The sequence below is a fragment of the Pongo abelii genome, chromosome 19 (genome assembly GCF_028885655.2).
Source record: "Pongo abelii isolate AG06213 chromosome 19, NHGRI_mPonAbe1-v2.0_pri, whole genome shotgun sequence".
Lineage (NCBI taxonomy): Eukaryota > Metazoa > Chordata > Mammalia > Primates > Hominidae > Pongo > Pongo abelii.
In genome coordinates, this window is record NC_072004.2 from 18,230,151 (window position 1) to 18,252,793 (window position 22,643).

The window sequence follows — 22,643 nt, forward strand, 5'->3', positions numbered from 1 at the left end:
GATTGGGGGTGTGCGCAGGAGGCGCGCGGCGGCGACGGCGCGCCGTTGGTGTCATGCGGAAGATGGCGGCGTCCAGGGGAGGTTGAGGGCTCTGAGGAGGCGTTGAGAGGTTTCCGTACAGCCCGAACGTGCGGCTTTGGGGATCCCTTCGCTCTGTGTTTCCTGCTCCAGGTTTCGCGTCTCGCATCTTCCCAGACCCTCGGGCGCGATGTGGAGGAGCTGCCTCCGGCTGCGGGACGGGGGACGCCGTCTCCTGAATCGGCCTGCGGGTGGCCCCAGTGCTTCTATGAGTCCGGGGCCAACCATCCCGTCTCCAGCCCGGGCTTACGCCCCGCCGACAGGTAAGACCATGACATGTTCTCTTTTGGGTAGGGGCCGAGCTGGGGTAAGGTGGGCTTCGGGCTGCGGCTGTGCAAAGCGAGGTAACTGAGGCAGGGTTCAGGCTCATGAGGTTATGCAGGCCAGTCAGGTCTTTTTACAGATGAGAAAGTGAAGCCCAGACAAGGGCAGACGACCCGAGAGGGAACAGCGAGTCACGCACGATACATTAATTGATATTTGGCCTGTGTAGCTTTTCTCAAAGCTTATAGCTGCCCTCCCTTTAATAAGGAAAGCAGGTGTCATCTTTGTTTTCAAAAGGGGAGGTTTGGGCTCTGAATCAGGACTTCACCTAGGTTAGAGGCAGACTCTCTCGGAGGTTTGTGGTGGCTGTCTGACTGCTTTCCGTGTCTCCACTGCCCAACACAAGACCTGCACAGAAGGGACCTAGAACCTGGGCCTTCATTCCTCCATCCCGGGCACTTCTGCTACAGGTTTCCTGACTTTCCCTCCTACCACAACCTCTGCCATCTGCAGCCTTCTCTCCTAAATAGAAATTGACACCTCCACCTCTGACTGTGGAGTCACCTCCACCTCCAGCTCTGATGAACCTTACAAGTAGTGGCTCTTTCATTGCTGATGGTGAGTGGTGTTAGGGTAAGAGTGAGAATGACTCATTTCAGTGAATGAAGAGCAGTAACACCCTCCCACCATTCAATTAGTTTTATTGTGCTGGAGGCAGGAGACATGGTTGTCTTTAAGACCCACCTGTATGTATTGGTAGAGAAGCTCAATTAAAGAAGAAAAAGGCCTACCTGAATGATGTTCACTGTTCATTGCAAAAGTTTATAATATCCTGATAAGGAACATACAAAGAAGCTGTGAGAACACGGAGAATCGCCTACTCCCATCTTGGAGATGTTCAGGGTTTAGAATGTGTCTTGGGTGAAAGGGCATTTAAGCTGAGCGATAGATGAGTAGGAGTTCAGCAAGATGGTGGGAGAGTGTTGGGTATCTAGAACATGTCCAGGGTGACAGCAAGGTATGAGGGACTTTTCCCTGACACTGCCTGTTTTAGAAAATCCAGAACTTCACAGGCAGTTTGGCATTGTGGCAGGAGTGCAAATCTAGGATCTGATGCTGGCTGAACCTCTGAGGTCTGTGTGATCTTGGGCATGCAACTACTTCCTCATTTTTCTCCATGCGTTGAAGTACTAGGTTGTCTTTGAGGATCTTTCTGGCTGTCAAGTTCTTTTTTTTTTTTTTTTTTTTTTTTTTTGAGACAGAGTCTCCTGTCGCAGAGGCTGGAGTGCAGTGGCACCATCTCAGCTCACTGCAACCTCCGCCTCCCAGGTTCAAGCGATTTTGTGGTCTCAGCCTCCCAAGTAGGTGGGACTACAGGCGTCTGCCACCACGCCCTGCTAATTTTTATATTTTTAGTAGAGATGGGGTTTATATTGACCAGGCTGGTCTCGAACTCCTGACTTTGTGACCCGCCCACCTCGGCCTCCCAAAGTGCTGGGATTACAGGCGTGAGCCACCGTGCCCGGCCAAGTTCTATAACTTTATAGAAATGGGGAAGGGGGCTGGATGCAGCAGGGAGCTGAAGTTTCACCTGTAGGACTCAGGGGAAGGGCCTGGAAATGGGCCATGAAGGGCCAGTAAAGAAGAGGAAGGAAGGGCATCCCAGGGAGGCATAGCAAAGGGGACACATTCAGGAGTTCACCAAGTTGGCAAAAAGCAAAGGGTTAATTAATTTATTTATTTATGTATTTATTTATTTATTTTGAGACGGAGTTTTGCACTTGTCACCCAGGCGAGAATGCAATAGTGTGATCTTGGTTCACTGCAACCTCTACCTCCCAGATTCAAGCAATTCTCCTGCCTCAGCCTCCCAAGTGGCTGGGATTACAGGTGTCCGCCACCACACGTGGCTAATTTTGTATTTTTAGTAGAGATGGGGTTTCACCATGTTGGCCAGACTGGTCATGAACTCCTGACCTCAGGTGATCCTCCCGCCTCAGCCTCCCAAATGCTGGGATTACAGGCTTGAGCCACCATGCCCGACCACAAAGGGCTAATTTAGATTTGTGGATGCTCACTTTACATAATGGTGGCACTTGATCTACTGCCTTCTTTTCCTTTCTAAGAAGCCTAAACTTACTAGTTAGGCTCTTGGAAGTACCTGGCACATGGTAGGTAGTCAAATGTGAAAAAAAAAAAGGAATGAATGAATGAGGAGGGAGGTGCGTAAATCAGGCCCATGTATGCTTTTTTTTTTTTTTTTTTTTGAGACAGAGTCTCGCACTGTCACCCGGGCTGGAGTGCAGTGGCGCAATCTTGGCTCACTGCAAGCTCCGCCTCCCATGTTCACGCCTTTCTCCTGCCTCAGCGTCCCGAGTAGCTGGGACTACAGGCGCCCACCACCACGCCTGGCTAATTTTTTTGTATTTTCAGTAGAGACGGGGTTTCACCATGTTAGCCAGGATGGTCTCGATCTCCTGACCTCGTGATCCACCCTCCTCGGCCTTCCAAAGTGCTGGGATTACAGGTGTGAGCCACTGCGCCTGGCCCCCACCCCCATGTGTGCTCTTTAAAGACCTTACCAGTTGTGAGATATTTGTGTGTATTTGGAGTAGTAGAAGATTAAACCGCAGTGGGTTCTTCTCAATGAACGCTTCAGTCAGCAAGCTGATTGAACTTGGCCACTTAGGAATGGCCATGCCATTGAAGGTTATCAGAAGGAGAGGAGGAGTTTAGGAAAGGGTCACTGAGGTGTTGGAGAAGGAGATATTGCAACAAGAAGACCTACGTGAGATTGTTGTGGCAGTTTAGTTCTGCACTAGCTTATCAGAGGTCTATTGACTCCCAGAGTGGGAGGTGTTCTGGAAAAACCTATCTATTCAGCATATCTGGCTGAGTGCAACTGCCTAATGAAGTCAAGGCTAGAAGTCTTGTCTCTGCTATTTACCAGTTGTCTGTCACCAAGACAAGATGTTTAGCTTCTCTATCACCTCCGAGGCATTAGCTGCCTTGTCATCCTCATAGAATAGTGATGTGGATTGAGGGAGATTATGTAGTCTGTAGATCAGGGTCCAGCCTGCCACCTGTTTTTGTAAATAGAGTTTTATTGGAACACAGCCACATGCATTCATTTACATATCATCTATGGCTACTTTCACTACAGTGGCAGAGTTGAATAGTTGGAACAGATATTGTATGGCTTGCAAAGCTTAGACTATTTACTATCTGATTCTTTGCAGAAAAAGTTTGCTAAACGTTATACATTTGGCCTGAAGGATTTTTTAAAATAGCTTTATTGAGATATTTACTTGCTATACAATTCATTTACTTGAAGTGTAAATATAATGGTTTTTAGTATATTTACAGAATTGTACAGCCATTGCCATAATCAACTTTAAAACATTTTTATCACCGTTAAAAGAAACCTGCACCCTTTAGCTATCATCCACCCTTACTCCTTCCATCCCTTGGCAACTACTACTTTCCTTTGTTCTTTTATAGATTTCCCTGTTTGGGACATTTCATATAAATAGAATGTGGTCTTTTTTGACTGACTTTTTCACTTAGCGTAATGTTTTAAAGTTTGGATTTTTTCTTTCTTTTTTTTTTTTTAAAGAGATTGGGTCTCATTCTGTTGCCTAGGCTGGAGTGTAGTGGCATGATCACAGCTCACTGTAACCTCAAACTCCTGGGCTCAAGTGATCCTCCTGCCTCCGCCTCCCAAGTAGCTAGGGCTATGGGCACACACCACCATGCCCAGCTAGCTTTTTAGTGCTTTGTAGAGATGGGGTCTTGCTCAGGCTGACCTCAAACTCCTGGCCTCAAGTCATCCTCCTGCTTCGGCCTCCCAGAGTGCTGAGATTACAGGAGTGAGCTAGCATGTCCAAACGTTTTTAAGTTTTATCCACCTTGTATCATGTATCAATAACTCCATTCTTCTTTATTGCCAAACAATATTCCATTGTATGTGTAAATATGCCACATTTTACTTATCCATTCATCCATTGGTGGACACAGGGTCATTTCTACCTTTTGGCTAATATGAATAACGCTACTATGAACATTCATGTACAAGTTTTTGTGTGGACATATGTTTTCATTTCTCTTGGTCATATACCTAAGAGTAGAATTACTGGGTCAAATGGTAACTCTGTTTAACTTTTGGAGGATCTGCCAGACTATTTTCCAAGGTGGCTGTGCCATTTCACGTTTCCACCAGCAGTGTTTGAGGGGTCCAGTTTCTCTACATCTCAACAACACTTGTTGTCTTTTTTATTACAGCTGTCCTAAAGGGTTTGAAGTGGTATCTCATTGTGGTTTTGACTTGCATTTCTCTGATGAATTATGTTGAGTATCTTTTCACGTGCTTAATGGCTATTTGTATATTTTCTTTGAAGAAACGTCTATTCAGATCCCTTGACCATTGTTTTTTTAAAGAGAGGGGGTCTTGCTCTGTCACTCAGGTTGTAGTGCAAGTGGCTCAGTTACAGCTCACTGCAGCCTCAACCTCCTGGGCTCAAGCGAGCCTCCCACCTCAGCCTCCAAAGTAGCTGGGAACTACAGGTGTGTGCCACCATGCCCAGCTGACTTTAAAAATTTTTTGTACAGACAGGGTCTTGCTGTGTTGCCCAGGCTGGTCTCAAACTCCTGGACTCAAGCGATCTTCCCACCTCAGTCTCTCAGACTTGAACATTTTTAAATTGGGTTATTTGTTGTTGTTGTTTTTGAGACAGGGCCTCGGTCTGTTGCCTAGGCTAGAGTGCAGGGGTGTGTTCATGGCTCACTGCAGCCTCAATCTCCCAGGCTCAGGTGATCCTCCCACGTCAACCTCCTGAGTAGCTGAGACTACAGGCATGCGCCACCATGCCTGGCTAATTTTTGTATTTTTGTAGAGACAGGGTTTTGCCATGTTGCTCAGGCTGGTCTTGAACTCTTGGACTCAAATGATCCACCTGCCTCAGCCAGCCAAAATGCTGGGATTACAAGCTTGAGCCACCATGCCCAGCCTATTTGTCTTTTTGTTATTGAGTTGTAAGAGTTCTTTATGTATTTGGGCTGAAGAATTTTGATACCTGAAAAGAGTTGGTTAGAGCCACCCTAGGATACAGATGGCCCTGGAGTTAGAATTTCACCTTTAAGGTTTAAGGCCCACCAGATGGCACTGTTGTAAAAGATAAAGGCATTGAGACAGCTCTGAAACCAGTGCTTCCTCTTCTTGGTGCACTGTGGGAGTTGTGGTTCCTGAGGCTGGTAATCTTTTTAAAGGGAAGCACAGTTCTGCATGATCCTACGAAGCTAGGCTGATTTTTTTCATCTTTAAAGACAGGGTTACCATTGATGTCTGCTAACCCTGTATTCACCGAGAACATGGGAGCTTCATAGGTTTCTGGTCTCACATTTTGTCTTATGTGACATTGTTGGGGAACATGCATCCCCCAAATGAATTGTCCAGAGCATGTTCTTTTTTTTTTTTTTTGAGACAGAGTCTCGCTCTGTCACCCTGGCTGGAGTGCAGTGGCACAATCTTGGTTCACTACAACCTCTGCCTCCTGGGTTCAACTGATTTTCAGCCTCCTGAGTAGCTGGTATTACAGGCAGGCACTACCATACCTCGCCCATCTTTCTGTTTTTTGTAGAAACAGGGTTTCACCATGTTGGCCAGGCTGCTCTTGAGCTCCTGGCTTTAAGTGATCTGTCCCCCTCGGCCTCACAAAGTTCTGGGATTACAGGCATGAGCCACCATGCCTGACCCCAGATCATGTTCCTGTGTGCCTGTGTGGAGCCTTTACTTGGCTCCCTTTGCTGTCTTTGCAGTGATCTACATGTCCCCCAGATGTGGCCCCATAGCCCTCTCTAGCATCTTAGAGAATCTTGCATTCTCCTTCTGACCATCTGTCTAGTCCACAACTGCTCTCTCGAAACCCTGGTCCTTCATGCAACCTGTTTCTTCTTCTGGAAACTACTTCCACAGCCCCGCTCCGCAAAAAAAAAAAAAAAAAAAAAAAAAAAAAAAAAAAAAAAAAAAAAAAAATTGAATCAGTCATAAAGTTTGGTACCTCCTGCCTCACCTTCAAGTTGCAATTTAATTCTGACTAATCGTTCCACTTGCCTGCCCCATCACAGAAGTCACCTTATTGTTTGCCTGGTTTAGTGTCTATATTCCTACTGACAGTAAATGGCTGGAGAGTGCAGAGATGAGCTTTGCACATGTCCCATCCCCAGGACTTGTATGTCCTGGAACATGATCAGTACTCACCAAAGCTTGTTCCAAGACATGTTTGCCCCTCCAAGTGTCAGTGGGTCATTCAGAGAGCCCCTGGCTAAAACACATCTATGTGCACCTGCCTTCTAATCTGAGGCCTGGCAGCCCCTAGGCTTCTTTTGCCCTTCTGCCGTCTCATTTTCTGCATGGTTTTCTTCTGCTTGGAGAAATTTTGGTGGCTCCTTCCCTGCCCTCCATCCATCCCACTCCCGTCTAGTTTTTTTTATTCAGTTACAGAAGTGAGCCTGGCCAACAAAACAGAAAAAAGACTTCCCTTTTGGGAAACCTGGCTGTCCCAGGAGCTTTTGAAGGTTCAGCCCTGTGCTGGCAGTTCCTGCCTTGAGTCTGTTCCTCGGCCCCAGGTCTCTTGGGTTCACTTCCCAGACCGGGCCTGGAAGTATGCTAGAGTGCTCACTCTTGTACATTTGTACACTCTGCTGGCTCTTCCTGCTGACATGGGAAGACCCTTTCCCCAGTGTTGAGTCAGAGCTTTCAGAGCCCTTCCCAACTTCCTGCCTGGCCTGGCTTTTATACATGCTGCCCAGCCTGTTGCATTGGAAAACACAAAGGACATGGTCTACCTCACTCCAGACCTGAAAGAGGAAAGGAGGCCTCCAGACCCATGTCTAGCCTGCCATTTGGATATGACCAGGACAGCATGTAGAGAAATTTAAAAGCAGTAGGGTGCTGTAAACTTCTCATTTTAGTGTCAAACATATGAGATAATCAGTGCTGTGATTTCAGATGAAGGTGGTAAATCGTGCCATAGTAAGACAACATCATCTTGGTGGACAGATCTGATCCTAAAAAAACACTTTATTTTATTTTATTTTTTGAGATGGAGTCTTGCTTTGTCACCCAGGCTGGAGTGCAGTGGCGCGATCTCAACTCACTGCAAGCTCCACTTCCCGGGTTCAAGCCATTCTCCTGCCTCAGCCTCCTGAGTAGCTGGGACTACAGGCGCCCGCCACCACGCCCAGCTAATTTTTTGTATTTTTAGTAGAGACGGGGTTTCACTGTGTTAGCCAGGATGGTCTCAATCTCCTCACCTCGTGATCTGCCCGCCTCAGCCCCGCAAAGTGCTGGGATTACAGGCGTGACCACTGTGCCTAGCCTAAAAAAACACTTTAAACTCCTTGTCTATTTTATTCACTCTTGTATCCCAAGTGCCAAGGCACATGGTAGACACACACATATTTTTGTGGGAAAACAATTTGGGCCTTAGTTTAGTAAGTGCAAATGTGGAATGCAATTTTGGGCCCTTTGTAAGTATTAGTGATAGCAAATGAGATTTATAGAAAACTGATATGATGGGAAAACATAAAAATATTTGGAGTAGGCCGGGCGCGGTGGCTCACGCCTGTAATCCCAGCACTTTGGGAGGCGGAGGCGGGCGGATCACCAGGTCAGGAGATCGAGACCATCCTGGCTAACACGGTGAAACCCCGTCTCTACTAAACAAAATACAAAAAATTAGCTGGGTGTGGTGGCGGGCACCTGTAGTCCCAGCTACTCGGGAGGCTGAGGCAGGAGAATGGTGTGAACCCAGGAGGCAGAACTTGCAGTGAGCCGAGATCGTACCACTGCACTCCAGCCTGGGTGACAGAGTGAGACTCCATCTCAAAAAAAAAAAAAAAAAAAGAAAAAGAAAAAAAATATTTGGAGTAAAACCAGTTGCCCACTTCTCCATTACGCTTCCCTCTCCGTGCACACATACTAATTTCTCCTGAATTTTCATGGTCTATTTGAATTAATGAAATTTTAACTTAAGCTTTTTTTTTTTTTCCCAAGAGACAGGGTCTTGTTCTGTTGCCCAGGCTGGAGTGCAGTGGTGCCATCACAGCTCACCTGCAGCCTCAGCCTCCTGGGCTCAAGCAGTCTTCCTGCTACAGCCTCCCTAGTAGCTGGGACTACAGGCGTGTGCCACCATGCCTGGCTAATTTTTAATTTTTGTATTTTTTTTTTTTTTTTTTTGAGATGGAGTCTTGCTCTGCCGCCCAGGCTGGAGTGCAGTGGCGTGATGTCAGCTCACTGCAGCCTCTGCCTCCCGGGTTCAAGCGATTCTCCTGCCTCAGCCTCCCGAGTAGCTGGGACTACAGGCATGCGCCACCACACCTGGCTAATTTTTGTATTTTTAGTAGAGATGGGGTTTTACCACGTTGACCAGGCTGGTCTCGAACTCCTGACCTCAGGTGATCCACCTGCCTCTGCCTCCCAAAGTGCTGGGATTACAGGCGTGAGCCACTGCGCCCGGCCTTATTTTTGTATTTTTTGTAGAGATGGGGTCTCATGTTGCCCAGCTTGGGTCTTGAACTCCTGGCCTCAAGCAGTCTTCCCACCTTGGCCTCCCAAAGTGCTAGGATTATAGGCATGAGCCACTGCGACCAGCATTTTTTTTTTTTTTTTTTTAGCATTAAAAGCAAACTATTTGGCCGGGCATGGTGGCTCACGGGTTGGATCACTTGAGGTCAGGAGTTTGAGACCAGCCTAGCTGGCATGGCAAAACTCTGCCTCTACTAAAAATTCAAAAATTAGCCTGGTGTGTTGGCACATGCCTGTAATCCCAGCTACTCAGGGGACTGAGGCAGGAGAATCACTTGAACCCAGGAGGCAGAGGTTTCAGTGAGCTGAGATTGCACCACTACACTCCAGCCTGGGCAAGAGAGTGAGACGCCATCTCAAAAAAAAAAATAAAATAAAATAAATGAATAAATAAAGCAAATGATTTACTCTTTTTTCTTCCACATGCTGCATCATTATTTCCAATAAATAACTTCAGTTAGGGTCTCCAAAGACTTTGAGACCTCATTGAACGCATGAACAAGTGAACAAATGAATGAATGAGTGAAAGTTTTGTGTTTGTCACAGACGTGAGAGACTGACTTATAGCTTATAGCTTCCAAAATGTGACTTCTTTGTTATCAGTTGAGGGAATCTGCATAATTCCTTAGAAGTGCTCTTGGTTGTTAATCCCTCCAGGGTAAAAGAAGGAGACTGTTTCATGTAAGATTTTATTCAAGTTATTTTCAAAAGAAAACACAGGACACAGATTTTCCCATTCTTGAAGGAAATGTTTGGAGTTCCTGTTGGATACACAAGCAAGCTGGTTAATTAGGTTAATTAATTGGAGAGAGGGGATGGGAAATGCCCTTGGGAGCTCTGCATCCTGCCTATATATCACACACGCACACCCTGCGCACGCACATTGGCTTTCCACTCACTCCTTAGAGGCATCAGAGTCTTGCCTGAAATGGGTCTCTAGCTTTGTCCCACTCAGACACCGACTTTAGGTTTGAACTCGTTGTGCTGGCATGAGGTGGCACTGGTGGTGGGGAGGGTGGGAGAGCATGCCGAGATGCTCCTGATCAGACTTGTCCCCAGGCTGGGGGGCTGGCAGAGGTATGACCAGCATGTTCTGTTCCTCGCTTCTCCCTGGAGATCGGATGCTCCCTTCCCCCAGCTTTAATCAGAAGCGGTTGATTATACCGTCTTGAGTAGGGCAGACCTTGAATGGGGATATGAAAATCAAGCCAATCAATCAACATTAGCAGTAATGATACAAGCTGGTCCTGTCGCTTCCTGAGTTGTCTCAACGTTATTTTAAACTGCCTCTTTGAAAAATCTTTCTTACAGAAAGGAAGAGGTTTTATCAGAATGTCAGCATCACACAGGGTGAAGGTGAGTGTCTGAAATTTTGGCTGCCTCTTTTTTTTTTTTTTTGTGAATGGTTGGGAACATTTTTCATCTTCAGCTGGTTCCGTGGTGAGATTATCCTTCCTGCTTTTTGTCAGATATTTCTGTAAGGGATTCAGAGTTGGCTTTGTCTGCACCAATTCAAGTGGCTAAATATAGGAATGGTCACTTGATTCCACTTAACAAATCCCTGAGAGTTTTTCATTTGATCTTTCAAGGTGGCTTTGAGATAAACCTGGACCACAGGAAGCTGAAAACTCCCCAAGCCAAGCTCTTTACCGTCCCCAGCGAGGCCCTGGCTATTGCAGTGGCTACTGAGTGGGATTCCCAGCAGGATACCATCAAGTACTACACCATGCACCTGGTAACAAGTTCACAGTGTGAACCTGGACCCTGAGACCCACCCAGGGCTTCGTAGGGTAGACCCCTTACCAAATTCTGACAAGGCCCTGGGGGATGGTCCTTTGCCTGTCTGGCCCCCAGGTATTCACCTCCTCTCGAGTTACTAACGTGCTAAACTCTTTCCTTGTCTGGCCCGGCTACTTGCAGCTCTCTCTCCTAGGAACACTGTGCTGGATGGCTGGTTTCTCCTTTGGTTTCAGGACAGATGTTACCTTCATTGACTGCCCAGCTCTCTTATTTTCTATGACAGCAGCTGGCCATTTGTTTTGTCAGCACTTAGGCAATTTATAATTGTTTTATGTTTGCACATTTATTGTCTGTCTCCTCCACTGCCTGGTAAGCAACAGAAGGGCAGGAGCCATGTCTGTTTTACTCACCAGTGTCTGGACAGCCACTAGCAGGTAATTTAGTTGGTACTCAGTAAATATTAGTTGAATATAAGATCCGCTGGAGGCAGCTGGGTGAGGTGAGGAAGACTCCCTATAGAACCAGCCCCCTCGTCCACACCAAAGTGGCTCGCCTAGGCACCAAGGCTGCCTGGGGAAGGAAGGGCCCAGCCAGATTCTTAGGTCCAGCCTCTGCAGATTCTAAACTGTAACCTTGGGCAGGTTGCTGCCCCTTTCGCAGCCCCATATTCCCCACCTATTAAAGATGAGTGATAATAGTACCCACCTCACAGAGCCTGGTCAGGATGAGATGAGATGATGCAAGACCCTTGCATGATGGGGACCCTTGGCATGGTCCCCAGCACTGATTGGGCACTCAGTCAATATAGGAGTCAGCTGCTGTCATCCCAGCCGCTGCTGTGCTCAACCTTTGCATACCCAGGTGGGCCTCCTCCCAACATCACAGCCTGCTGAGGTGCTGGCCTGGTCCTTGACAACCTAGTGAAATTAGGGTGATTAGGGCTACAAACGAATAGGGTAACCTAAGCAGCCTATTACTGACAAGGTAAGTCTGGAAAAAAAGATTTTTTTTTTTTAAACAGTCTAGGTCTGTTGCCCAAGCTGCAGTGCAATGGCACAATCTTGGCTCACTGCAACCTCTGCCTCCTGGGTTCAAGCGATTCTCCTGTCTCAGCCTCCCAAGCAGCTGGGATTACAGGCGTCCACCACCATGCCTGGCTAATTTTTGTATTTTTAGTAAAGATGGGGTTTTACCATTTTGGCCAGGCTGGTCTTGAACTCCTGGACCTCAGGTGATCTGCCCACCTCAGTCTTCCAAAGTGTTGGGATTACAGGTGTGAGCCACCACACTTGGCTGAAAAAAATAATCTTGATCCCAATTTGCATGGTCTATTTCACTGCTTTCTAAGGTGTAAGGGAGGCAGCTGGTAAAGGTTTCCAGTCAGATTTGAGCTCCGTCACTGATACATGTCTTAATAACTGTATTTGATGATGTACTTAACCTAACCTGTCTGGGCCTCAGTTTTCACGTCCCAGATGGACATCATAATAGTACCTATTCCAAAGGATTGTTGTGAGAATTAAATACACTAGAGCCTGGTAATAAAAGGCATGTGACCATGGGGGAGGTTCACTAATCCTGGGGCTGCTGCACGCTTCCCTTGAGTCCTGTGAGTGTCAACACAAAGCATTTGGCATGGAGCCTGGTTGTGGCACACTCTCAGTAGCTGTGCTGCTGCTCCGGTAATGCAGATGCCTCTGGTGGAGGGCTGTGCTATGGTGCTGTCTGCTATGTGTCAGATGTGGTATCCTCAGGAAAGCAGGGCTTTTGCCTGAGCCCCGCAGGCAGTGACAGGGTGGTTTTTGCCTTTGATTCAGACCACATTGTGCAACACATCATTGGACAACCCAACCCAGAGAAACAAGGATCAGCTGATCCGGGCAGCCGTGAAGTTTCTGGACACCGACACCATCTGGTAATGGACATTTAGATGGGCATTCCCCTTGGATTGAGACTATTTTTCCTGATTTGCCCAGATGGTTATCAGTGGAAGAAGAAACCCTCTCCATTTATTGCAAGGACAGGGAAGGTGGCCCACTTGACTTTGGCACTTGGCTGCTCTGTAGCCCCTTAGGAGGAGGACTCCTCAGGCTACAATGGTGTCAGAACATGGCCACCCCTCTTCTCTAGCCCAGAAGCTGCTCCTTAGGCTGGGAGGGTGGTTATGGAGCTCTTGCAGGTGCCGTGACCACAGGCCCCTTAGGCCTAGGGGGGGCCTGTGACCTTAAACTTCTGCCCACTGACACTTTCTCAGGTAGGCATCCTTGGCACTATGGATGCTGATAACTAGGAGTGTCCTTCTCCAGTTCTGAATTCTCCTCTGTGTCTATGTTTCTTGGCTAATTGTTAAGTGATGCCGAAGGAAAGTTGAGAAACAATGGAATTGATTGAGCAGCACCATGCCTGCTAGCCCAGGTGCTCTAGGATCCTGAGTCATCTCACGATGACACAGGAAGTCAGCACTGACAGCTGGAGGCATGCTTTTGAAGGGGGTGACCCATAGCTAGTGGGAACGCCTACTGCATTTATATTAGAGTTCACTTGATTGCAGGGAGCAGAAACCCATTCAACCTAGCTCAGACAAAAAGGGGATTCTTGAAAACTATATAGGGATCCTGACAGGAAATGAAGGACAGTTGGGTCACCAGGAAAGGGAGCTGGAAGATCCAATGTCAGAGCTCCTCCCTGTGCCCTACTAGGGTGAGAGGAAGGTGAGGGAGGAAAGGCTGGTTGTCCATCTGCCCCTCCCAGCACCCCAGCTTTTCCTGCATAACTCATGACCTCTCTTCCCGACTTTGCTTACACAAGACAGTGGATTTCCATAGTGCCCAGTTGGGTTCCCATCCCATGAGGCCCTGCAGCTCAGCTCCTCTCAACTGACTCATGTCTGTGTCTCTTGGTCAAATGGCACAGCCTGACCTCTAGCCTGGTCCCATCAGGTCTGGCATCTGTGCCAGCAGCTGCATCTGTAGCCAGGAGGTGGGTGGGCTTATGAGGTATAAACAGGCTATTTGATCTGTGACCGGGGCACAGTCTCTTGGAGGGGGTGAGGGTAGAGATGCAAAGACTGAGCATCTGGCACAGCATTCCTGTTCAGCATCTAGGTCAAGCGGGTATGGACCCAGGGTTGCAGTTAGTAGATTGGATCTGCTTTAGGATGGCAGTAACAGTGCGGCAAGCTTGGACCTGTCAAATATTTGGGGGCATTTAGGGTAGTGGTTCTCAAACTCAAGTTTACATTAGAATCCCCTAGAGGGCTTGTTAAAACAGATTGCTGGGCCCCCCTCCAGAGGTTCTGATTTCTATAGGGATGCGACCTGAGAATGTGTATTTCTAACAAGTTCCCAGGCAATGCTGGTGCCAGGGCCACACTTTGAGAACCACTGCTTTAGGGGAAAAGACTTGTGGGGCTGGGATGGTGGTGGTGAAGTTTTTGCTGTTGTCCTTTGTGTTTTTCCTTTTCTATCACTGAATGAAGGAATTGTACTTTTTTATTAATGAAGGTGATTTTTACAATGAATTAGCTACAGGGTGGAGGAGCCCGAGACATTAGTGGAACTTCAAAGGAATGAGTGGGATCCAATCATCAAATGGGCTGAGAAAAGGTAAGATGTACAGCCCTGCAGAAAGCACTGACTGGACACCTGCATTGGTGGAGTGTGGGGGTCAGGGGGCCACGCTGGAAAACTAGTGCCCTTAGCTAGTCAGCTTTCTGATTTCAGAGCACTCGTGGGATTCGGCTCCCCTCATATGATCAGGGATAGGGTCATCCTGGGAAAAAAGCACCTCAAATTTAATTTCAGCCACTAGGTACAGCACACCTGCTATAGCGGTTCATGAAGTATAGGGGCAGCTCTGTGTCCTTGGAGAAGCAGTGGAGTTCCCAGGCCACCTTCTGCCAGCAGGTCAGAGCAGCAGTGTCAGTTTGAATCCCAGCTCTGCTAGAGACTCAGCTGTGTGACTTGGCTAATGAGTTGATCTCTCTGAGCTTCAATTTCCTTGTCTATAAATGGGGCTAATAATCCCTACCTCTCAGGGTTTGAGGAGGAATAAATGAATTGATGCATGTAAAGGCTTAGCATCCTGCTTATTAGCACACAGCAAATGTTTAAATTTTGGCAGTGATTTTCATCTTTGTCACAATTGCTGTACTATTAAATAACAGAACAACATATACGATATGTATGCACTTGGAGAAAAGTCTGGATAGCTTCCTGCAAAATTACGGGTAACATCCAATGGATATGTAGCTTCCAGGAATTGATACGAAATGTTTTTCCTTAATAGGAAGACTCTTTTGAATGCAAAGTTGAATGGATTATTGATGTGGTGGCAAAATAAATTCAATTTCATTTGATCCCAAGGGAAATTTGGAAGGGCTGGCTTTCAGGGTACTACCTTGACCATGGTATTTTCTAAGCTTTTGCAAGGCACATCTCTTGGTATAGCAGTTTTCCACAAAAGTGATGTTACCAATCAGTTCACTGATTTGCCACATGCTGCCAGATGCTCACAGTGTGGCAGGTGTCCTTGGGTCTTAAAGGAGAAGGCAAAGGCAGTGCTCTAAAGACCAGACTACAATACTGTGTGGGAATGTGACAATACAGTGTCATTTCAGAATCTAATGAAATGTAATAATAATTTAGGTGCCTAGAGATCTTTGCTATAGTATAAAATCATCAGATTCTTGTGGCAGGAAATATCTCATCCTTAAGAGTTTACAGAAAAACTTAGCCATTTCTTACAGTCCATTTGTACTATTAGGAATTTCAGCAAGGATTTTTTTTTTTTTTTCTTTCTTGAGATGGAGTCTCACTCTGTCGCCCAGGCTGGAGTGCAGTGATGCGATCTTGGCTCACTGCAACCTCCACCTCTTGGGTTTAAGTGATTCTCGTGCCTCAGCCTCTCGAGTAGCTGGGATTACAGGCGCCCACCACGCCCAGCTAATTTTTGTGTTTTTAGTAGAGATGGGGTTTCACCATGTTGGCCAGGCTGGTCTCAAACTCCTGACCTCAAGTGATTGCCCGCCTCATTCTCCTGAAGTGCTGGGATTATAGGTGTGAGCCACTGCACCCAGCTGGATTTTTTTTTTGAAAGGAGTCTCGCTCTGTCGCCCAGGCTGGAGTGCAGTGGCGTGATCTCAGTTCACTGCAAGCTCCGCCTCCTGGGTTTTACGCCATTCTCCTGCCTCAGCCTCCCAAGTAGCTGGGACTACAGGCATGCACCATCTACACCCGGCTAATTTTTTTTGTATTTTTAGTAGAGATGGGGTTTCACCGTGTTAGCCAGGATGGTCTCAATCTCCTGACCTTGTGATCCGCCCGCCTTGGCCTCCCAAAGTGCTGGGATTACAGGCGTGAGCCACTGCGCCCGGCCCCAGCCGGATTTTTTTAAGCAACAGAAAAAAATCAGTGATATATGGAAGAAAATTACAAAAATTATTTTTATCCCCCATTGTGTTTTTCTGTTTTATTTAGTTATGATTATTCTTGAAAATGTATCTTCTCAGACAGGCGCAGAGGTCAGGAGGCGGAGGTTGCAGTGAGCCGAGATCATGCCACTGCACTTCAGCCTGGGGTAGAAAGCAAGAAAGACTTCATCTAAAAAAAAAAAAAAAAAAAAAATAGTTTGAAAAAATGACTGCTGACTGGTCATGGTGGCTCATGGCTGTAATCCCAACACTTTGGGAGGCTGAGGTCGGCAGATCGCGTGAGTCCGGGCATTTGAGACCAGCTCGAGCAACATGGTGAAACTCTGTCTCTACAAAAAAAATTAGCTAGGTGTGGTGGCACATGCCTGTAGTCCCAGCTACTTGGGAGACTGAGGTGGGAGGATCGCTTGAGCCTGGGAGGTCAAGGCTGCAGTGAGTCAAGATCGTGCCAGCGCACTCCAGCCTGAGTGACAGAGCGAGACCCTGTTTCAATAAAAAAGGAAACCTCCATGATATATGACATATATAAACATTATTTTAAGGAAAACCATTTTAAATATTTTTTTAACTTTTATATGTCCTCAAATGTGAAAAACTTTTTAAAGAGATGTAAAAGGCAGATGGCCTTTTGATGGAGATTCCAGGTAAATGAATGAGCATTTCAGGCAGCTGCATATAACCGAGCCCTAGCTCACATGACTCAGGAACCATCCTTTCATTCAGCACAGTTTCTTGGTCCTCCAAGTTTGCTCTTGAGGGACAGAAAATCAGGTCGGGAGGCCACTGACCATGGTGGCAATTGCTCCTGTAGTCCTCAAGACTAGCTCCTTGGCCAATGCACACACATGCTCTGAAGCTTAGGCCTTTGTTTCTAGTCAAAAGGTGGGCTGCTCTTGGGCTACAGCATGACAGAGACACGCTGAAGCCCTTTTCCTTTCAGATACGGCGTGGAGATCAGCTCCTCCACCAGCATAATGGGACCCAGCATCCCTGCCAAGACTCGGGAGGTGCTCGTCAGCCACCTGGCATCTTACAACACATGGGCTTTACAAGGTATGTATGGAGTTTCTTGTGGGCTTGGCAGGTGGCTGTGAAGTCCATCAGTGTCTGAAGCCTGTACTTGCCCTTCCCCAGGTCCTGTGAGTGGAGAGGCATGGGGTGTTCTGGGCTAGCTGAGTGTGGAGGCTGGGTGGCTCTGATGCTAGCCAGTCACTACGCTCTAGGCTCATGCCTTTCTACCTTTGACTTCTCCAGCAGAAGTCTTGAGTTCAATCTCATTGCCCTGGCTTGGGTCACATGTCTATCCATGAACCAATCACTAGACTGGGTGGGGAAAGCTCTGATTTGCCAAGTTCAGGTCATGTGTCTCACTGGGTAAGAGCAGAGGAGGATCACCCCCAGGGAAGACCAGCGTGCTCTTTCAGAAGAGTGGGCCAATCGCTGGATGGCTCTTTGCACCATTCACTCCTGTTCTCTGCTAGGGCTGCTGGGACTCACAAGGGGTAGGTTGTGGCAGCTGCCCTGTTTTGGGTTCTGACTTGGCTTGTGTCCCTGCAGGGATTGAGTTTGTAGCTGCCCAGCTCAAGTCCATGGTGCTGACCTTGGGCCTGATTGACCTGCGCCTGACAGTGGAGCAGGCCGTGCTGCTGTCACGCCTGGAGGAGGAGTACCAGGTGAGGAGCAGCACCTCAGGTCCTGCCTCCCCCTTCCTAGTTCAGACTCACTTTGGGGGAGCAGCTAACCCATCTGAAATACAGTTATGCATACTTGGCTTTTATTACTTTTGTGTACATGCAGAAATCAAAATCAAGGACCAGCAGAAGTATTGTCAAGTAGGCCTGGCGTGGTGGTTCACACCTGTAATCCCAGCACTTTGGGTGGCCGAGGAGGGTGAATCATTTGAGGTCAGGAGTTTGAGACCAGCCTGGGCAACATGGCAAAACCCTCTCTCTACAAAAATACAAAAATTAGCGCCTGTAGTCTCAGCTACTTGGGAAGCTGACGTGGGAGGATTGCTTGAACCTGGGAGGTGGAGGTTGCAGTGAGCCAAGATTGTGCCACTGCATTCTAGCCTGGGTGACAGAGTGAGACCCTGTCTCAAAAAAAAAAAGTATTGTAAGATAATAACAATAAAAAATAACAGTAAGTGCTACCACTGTGTTCCTGCATTGTATCCATCTCACCTCCTCTCAGCAGCCTGAGCAGGTAGGAGCTGTGGTTATCACTGTTTTACACAGGAGGAAACGGAGGTGCAAGGTTGCACCTCTGGAAAATGTGCCAGCTGGGGTTTGAAGCCAGGTCTGGTGATTTTAGGGCCAAGGCCGTCAGGCCTCACTCTGCACAAGGAGGTTCACGGGTGGATAAAGACTATCTGGGCTTGATAAAGCCTGCAGAACAGGCCCTGCCAAGATGACTGAGAACCCGTTTGTGCTCCTTCATCAGCTGAGCCTTCATACTCCGACATTTTATCTGGCTGGCAGAGGAGCATAGGGTTAGCTGCTGTTTGTATACAAGTTTTGATTTAGTGGGCTCAGAATTAAGGTTTTGCCACAGTATGGTTTGCATTTTTTAACTCTGAAAATTATGGCCATCTTTGCAATCTTTTTGTTGTTATTCCACCAAGCTCAGAAGGTTAATTGCTATTATGAATTGGTCCCTAGTATGGTAAAAAAAAAAACAAAAAAAAAAAAACAAAAACTTTTTGTGATGTATTTCCCTAGTTCTTGTAGTCTTCTGCTCAGAAAAATGCCAGGGAAAAAACTATTTTTGTATAACAAAGGAGGCCCGCTACTATTCTCTGGATGTCAGAACTGATTACACAGGAAGGGGGTGACTTGTAGGGCTGGTGGGAAGCCAGTCTGGGCTCTGCTTCTGACTATGGGACCCAAGCCAGGCCATCATTCTCTGAACTTTGGTTTTGATCCTCTACAAACAGAGGAATAACCTGAATTATGTATGTGATGGTATACAATGAAAGTATGGAATATTCTTCAGATGACATATTACAATTGTACAGTTTGGGACCAGGCAGCCCAGAAGTTCAAATAGCTGTGTAGCATGGTGGATTCTGAGTTCCTGGATGAGCTGGGGCGGCCAGGCCAGGCCTCTTGGGCAACTAGCCAGGGAGGAGCCAGCAGGATTTGGTTGGAGTTACACTGTCTGGACAGCCACATCGTGTGTCTGAGGGTTCCTCCCTCTTGTTTTTAGAGCTCCAGACAGAGAATCTGCAACTTGTCCCCAGTGTGCAGAGCAGAGGCATCTGTAGTTCTGTGACTACCACAAGAGTCAGAGTTGAAGCCATTGTGTGGCCTTACTTGATTTAGTTATTCCACCCACATGGGGCTAGGGGGCACTTGTAGCCCAGCATGGCAAGGCAACTTGCAGAGGCTGTCCGTTCACAGGCTTTCTGGGAGGAAGTGTAGGAGAAGGGATGGCACATAAGTCAGGCCTCCTCAAAGAAGTTACATGGGTGGTTCTGGTACCCAGCCTGCCCAGTGGTGGCTGGGCAGCCATTGACCCTGGGCCTGGACCTGGACTGCACTTCTTCCAGACCATCCATACCACAGAGAGCACAGTGCCTGCTCCGGCTCCCTGGGTGGGGGGGTGTGTGTGTGTGTGCGTGTGTGCGTGTGTGCGTGTGTGCGTGTGTGTGCGCGTGTGCGCGCGTGCGTGTGTGCGGGGTGTTTTTGAGACAGGGTCTTGCTCTGTTGCCCAGGTGGGAGTGTAGCGGTATGATCTTGGCTTACTGCAGCCTCACCCTCCTGGGCTCAAAGCAGTCCTCCTACCTCAATCTCTCAAGTAGCTGGGACTACAGGTGCGCCCCCACCACACCCAGCTAATTTTTAAAACTTTTTGTAGAGGTGAGGTTTCACCATATTTGCCCAGGCTGGTCTTGAACTCCTGGGTTCAAGCAGTCTTCCTGCCTCGGCCTCCCAGAGTGCTGGGATTATAGGCATGAGCCACCGTGCCTGGCGTACCTGGGTGTTCTTACCTGCCGCCTCCCCCTAGGCGTGTCTCGTGTTTTGGCAAGATCCAGACCTGTTGCCCTCAGCCAAGCTATTGGAATGGAACATGGCTTTGGTCAGGAGGCAGCCAGGCACTGGCCACTCACCCAGCAACTTGTCTTGTCCTTCCCTCAGATCCAGAAGTGGGGCAACATTGAGTGGGCCCATGACTATGAGCTGCAGGAGCTGCGGGCCCGCACCGCTGCCGGCACCCTCTTCATCCATCTCTGCTCCGAGAGCACCACAGTCAAGCACAAGCTCCTGAAGGAGTGAGGCCTGGACAGCGCGCACACAGCAGGATAGAGGCAATGCAGCCACAGCTTCCCCGGCCTTCAGGGCTCCCCAGCCTGTGGGGCTGGCTTCCTTGGCTTTTGGGGGCTCGGCCTCAGCATCACCCTGAGATTCCCCCGAGACACAGTGTGCTAGTGCAGCTGTCCGGAGGTCAGCCTGATTTCAACCCAGGTGCCCCTGGCCTGGCCAGCAGTAAATGTAGGAGATGAATTGTACAAGTGACTTTCTCTTGACTCTGATTTTATTAAATATTTCTCCACCCTGGAAATATGCTGAGCCCTGTTTTCATGTGCGCCTCTGCACTTCTCCATTCTTCCTGTTTTGTCTAGGTTCCAGAGGGTTAAACAGCATATCTCCCATGGCGTGTTTGGATATCTGCTGCCTGTGGTCAGGAACCTTCCGCTGGGGAAACAGTCATATAATCCACAGACAATTCTATTTGTGTTCTTCAGCCTCAGCCTAAAGGCTTTTTTTTGGCTGGCTTTTAATCAAACAATCTTTTGAAACAATTGTGGTCTAAGCTGGTTGTTTCTATTTGTTCCTACTGTTCTAAAACAAATGATTTACTCTAGAAAGTAGAAAATAGAAGTTGTTTTCTGGGCTAAAAGCCTGGGCGGGCTTGACAAGGTCACCTGATTTGCATGTTTCCACTCATCTCCCACCCAGGAGTCCTAAGGGTCCTCCTGACATAGCCACCTCTAGCGTCCCAGGAGGTAGGCGCTACTCTCTGGTGTCAGGCCAGTAAGAGGGCAGTGGGGAAGAGTGGTTCTCAGGCAGACAGGCTCTCTCAGCCTTGTGTCCTTGCCAGCCTGAGTAAGGTAATGGCATCAACCCTGCTCACAGGGCACTGATCGCATGCTGGGTGCCTCTTCACGCTTCCCATGCACTGTCTCCCTGAACTGTTCCTCGAAGGCACTGTGAGGTACTGTCACAGATGACACCAGGGCTGCGGGGGTGACATGGTGGAGCTGGATGCCCCGCCTGCACTCTGCTCTTCTGGAGGGTCCTCAGGTCCCTGTGGCTAACCTCAGCCTTGGTGGGCAGGCCCAGGCCCCAGCACTGTGGTGGGAGCTGCAGCCTCTCCTCCTGCTTCCCTGCCCCTCAGCACCCAGAGCAGAAAAGGTCTCAGCCCACACCGGCCTCCTTTGCCTGTGGCCGGCAGCCTGTCTAGGCATGGCAGGGGAAACGGCAGGGGCACGTGTCTGACTTTATGCCACAGCCAAGAGTCTAGCTGATTGCAGTGCCCTTGGAAGTCGCTCTGTCAGCTGGCCTGGGACCGGCTGTTCATCTCAAACTCTTTCTCTTGTTCTTACATGAACATGTTTTTTTGTTTTTTTTTTTTTGAGACGAAGTCTCGCTCTGTCGCCCAGGCTGGAGTGCAGTGGTGCGATCTTGGCTCACTGTAACCTCCACCTCCCAGGTTCAAGTGATTCTCCTGCCTCAGCCTCCTGAGTAGCTGGGATTACAGACGCATGCTACCACATCTGGCTAATTTTTGTATTTTTAGTAGAGACAAGGTTTCACCATGTTGGTCAGGCTGGTCTTGAACTCCTGACCTCGTGATCCGCGTGCCTCGGCCTCCCAAAGTGCTGGGATTACAGATGTGAGCCACCGCGCCCAGCTGATTTTTTTTTTTTTTTTTTTTTAATGAGTAGGGGAAATGTGAAATGAGTCCTTTATTTTCTCTACTTTTGGAAGTTTTTCCAGGGGTGGGGGAAAGAATGGTGTTGGGGATCGCAGTTGAGAGATGCCCAGCAACTCTCCTGAGGTGCTCAGTGAGGCATGTGCACTTCCTTCTCCTGGCTGGGGCTGGTGCTATGTTTTGAAGAAGCTCCTGTGGCTGACACTCATCTAGTCTAGGATGTCGCCACATTCCAGGTTGTCCAGTTCGCTCTGCATGTGGTCGATGTACTGATTGATCTCCTTCACGCGCCTGCGGTTCCTCATGATCTCATCCTTGTGAATCTGAGGAGTGAAACCAAAGCCCGATTCCTTACATCAGATCATTGGTTAATATCTTTCACTGAGTCCAGTTTGAGGGAAGGGGAAAATAGTTCCTTGAGATCTGCAAACCTCCTCATTTGCTTCAGAGCCTCCCCAGGTTCTGCTGATCTCTGTATATTTGAAGTAGGAGTTAGGAAAATGATGAAGCCCATGGGTTTTAAAGTCTCTGGGCAATGTTGTTTTCAGTGTGGAGTTCTATAATCCTTAATTTTATTTCTTCCTTCATTTCATTCCTTAATGAAAATTC

At 48.1% G+C, this 22,643-nt stretch overlaps 2 protein-coding genes across 2 annotated transcripts in view; one reads left to right on the plus strand and one right to left on the minus strand.

Annotated features, from left to right (window-relative positions):
- Nucleotide 1: 1 nt before the first annotated feature.
- On the plus strand, nt 2-20,660 carry ATPAF2 (ATP synthase mitochondrial F1 complex assembly factor 2). The gene is made up of 8 exons (XM_002827109.4): nt 2-341; nt 10,238-10,282; nt 10,516-10,661; nt 12,484-12,581; nt 14,191-14,271; nt 17,038-17,150; nt 17,655-17,770; nt 20,237-20,660. Exons 1-8 carry the CDS (start codon nt 209-211, stop codon nt 20,372-20,374), a joined length of 870 nt encoding a protein of 289 aa, XP_002827155.1. The 5' UTR covers nt 2-208; the 3' UTR covers nt 20,375-20,660.
- Nucleotides 15,767-22,643, minus strand: part of DRC3 (dynein regulatory complex subunit 3) — a 49,643-nt gene continuing 42,766 nt past the window's right edge. Inside the window, exons 14-15 of the mRNA XM_024234995.3 lie at nt 20,209-22,357; nt 15,767-16,266 (exon numbers count right to left, since the gene is read on the minus strand). Of these exons, the coding sequence (XP_024090763.1) occupies nt 22,244-22,357 (114 nt within the window). The 3' untranslated portion in view covers nt 15,767-16,266; nt 20,209-22,243. The remainder of the gene's footprint in view (nt 16,267-20,208; nt 22,358-22,643) is intronic.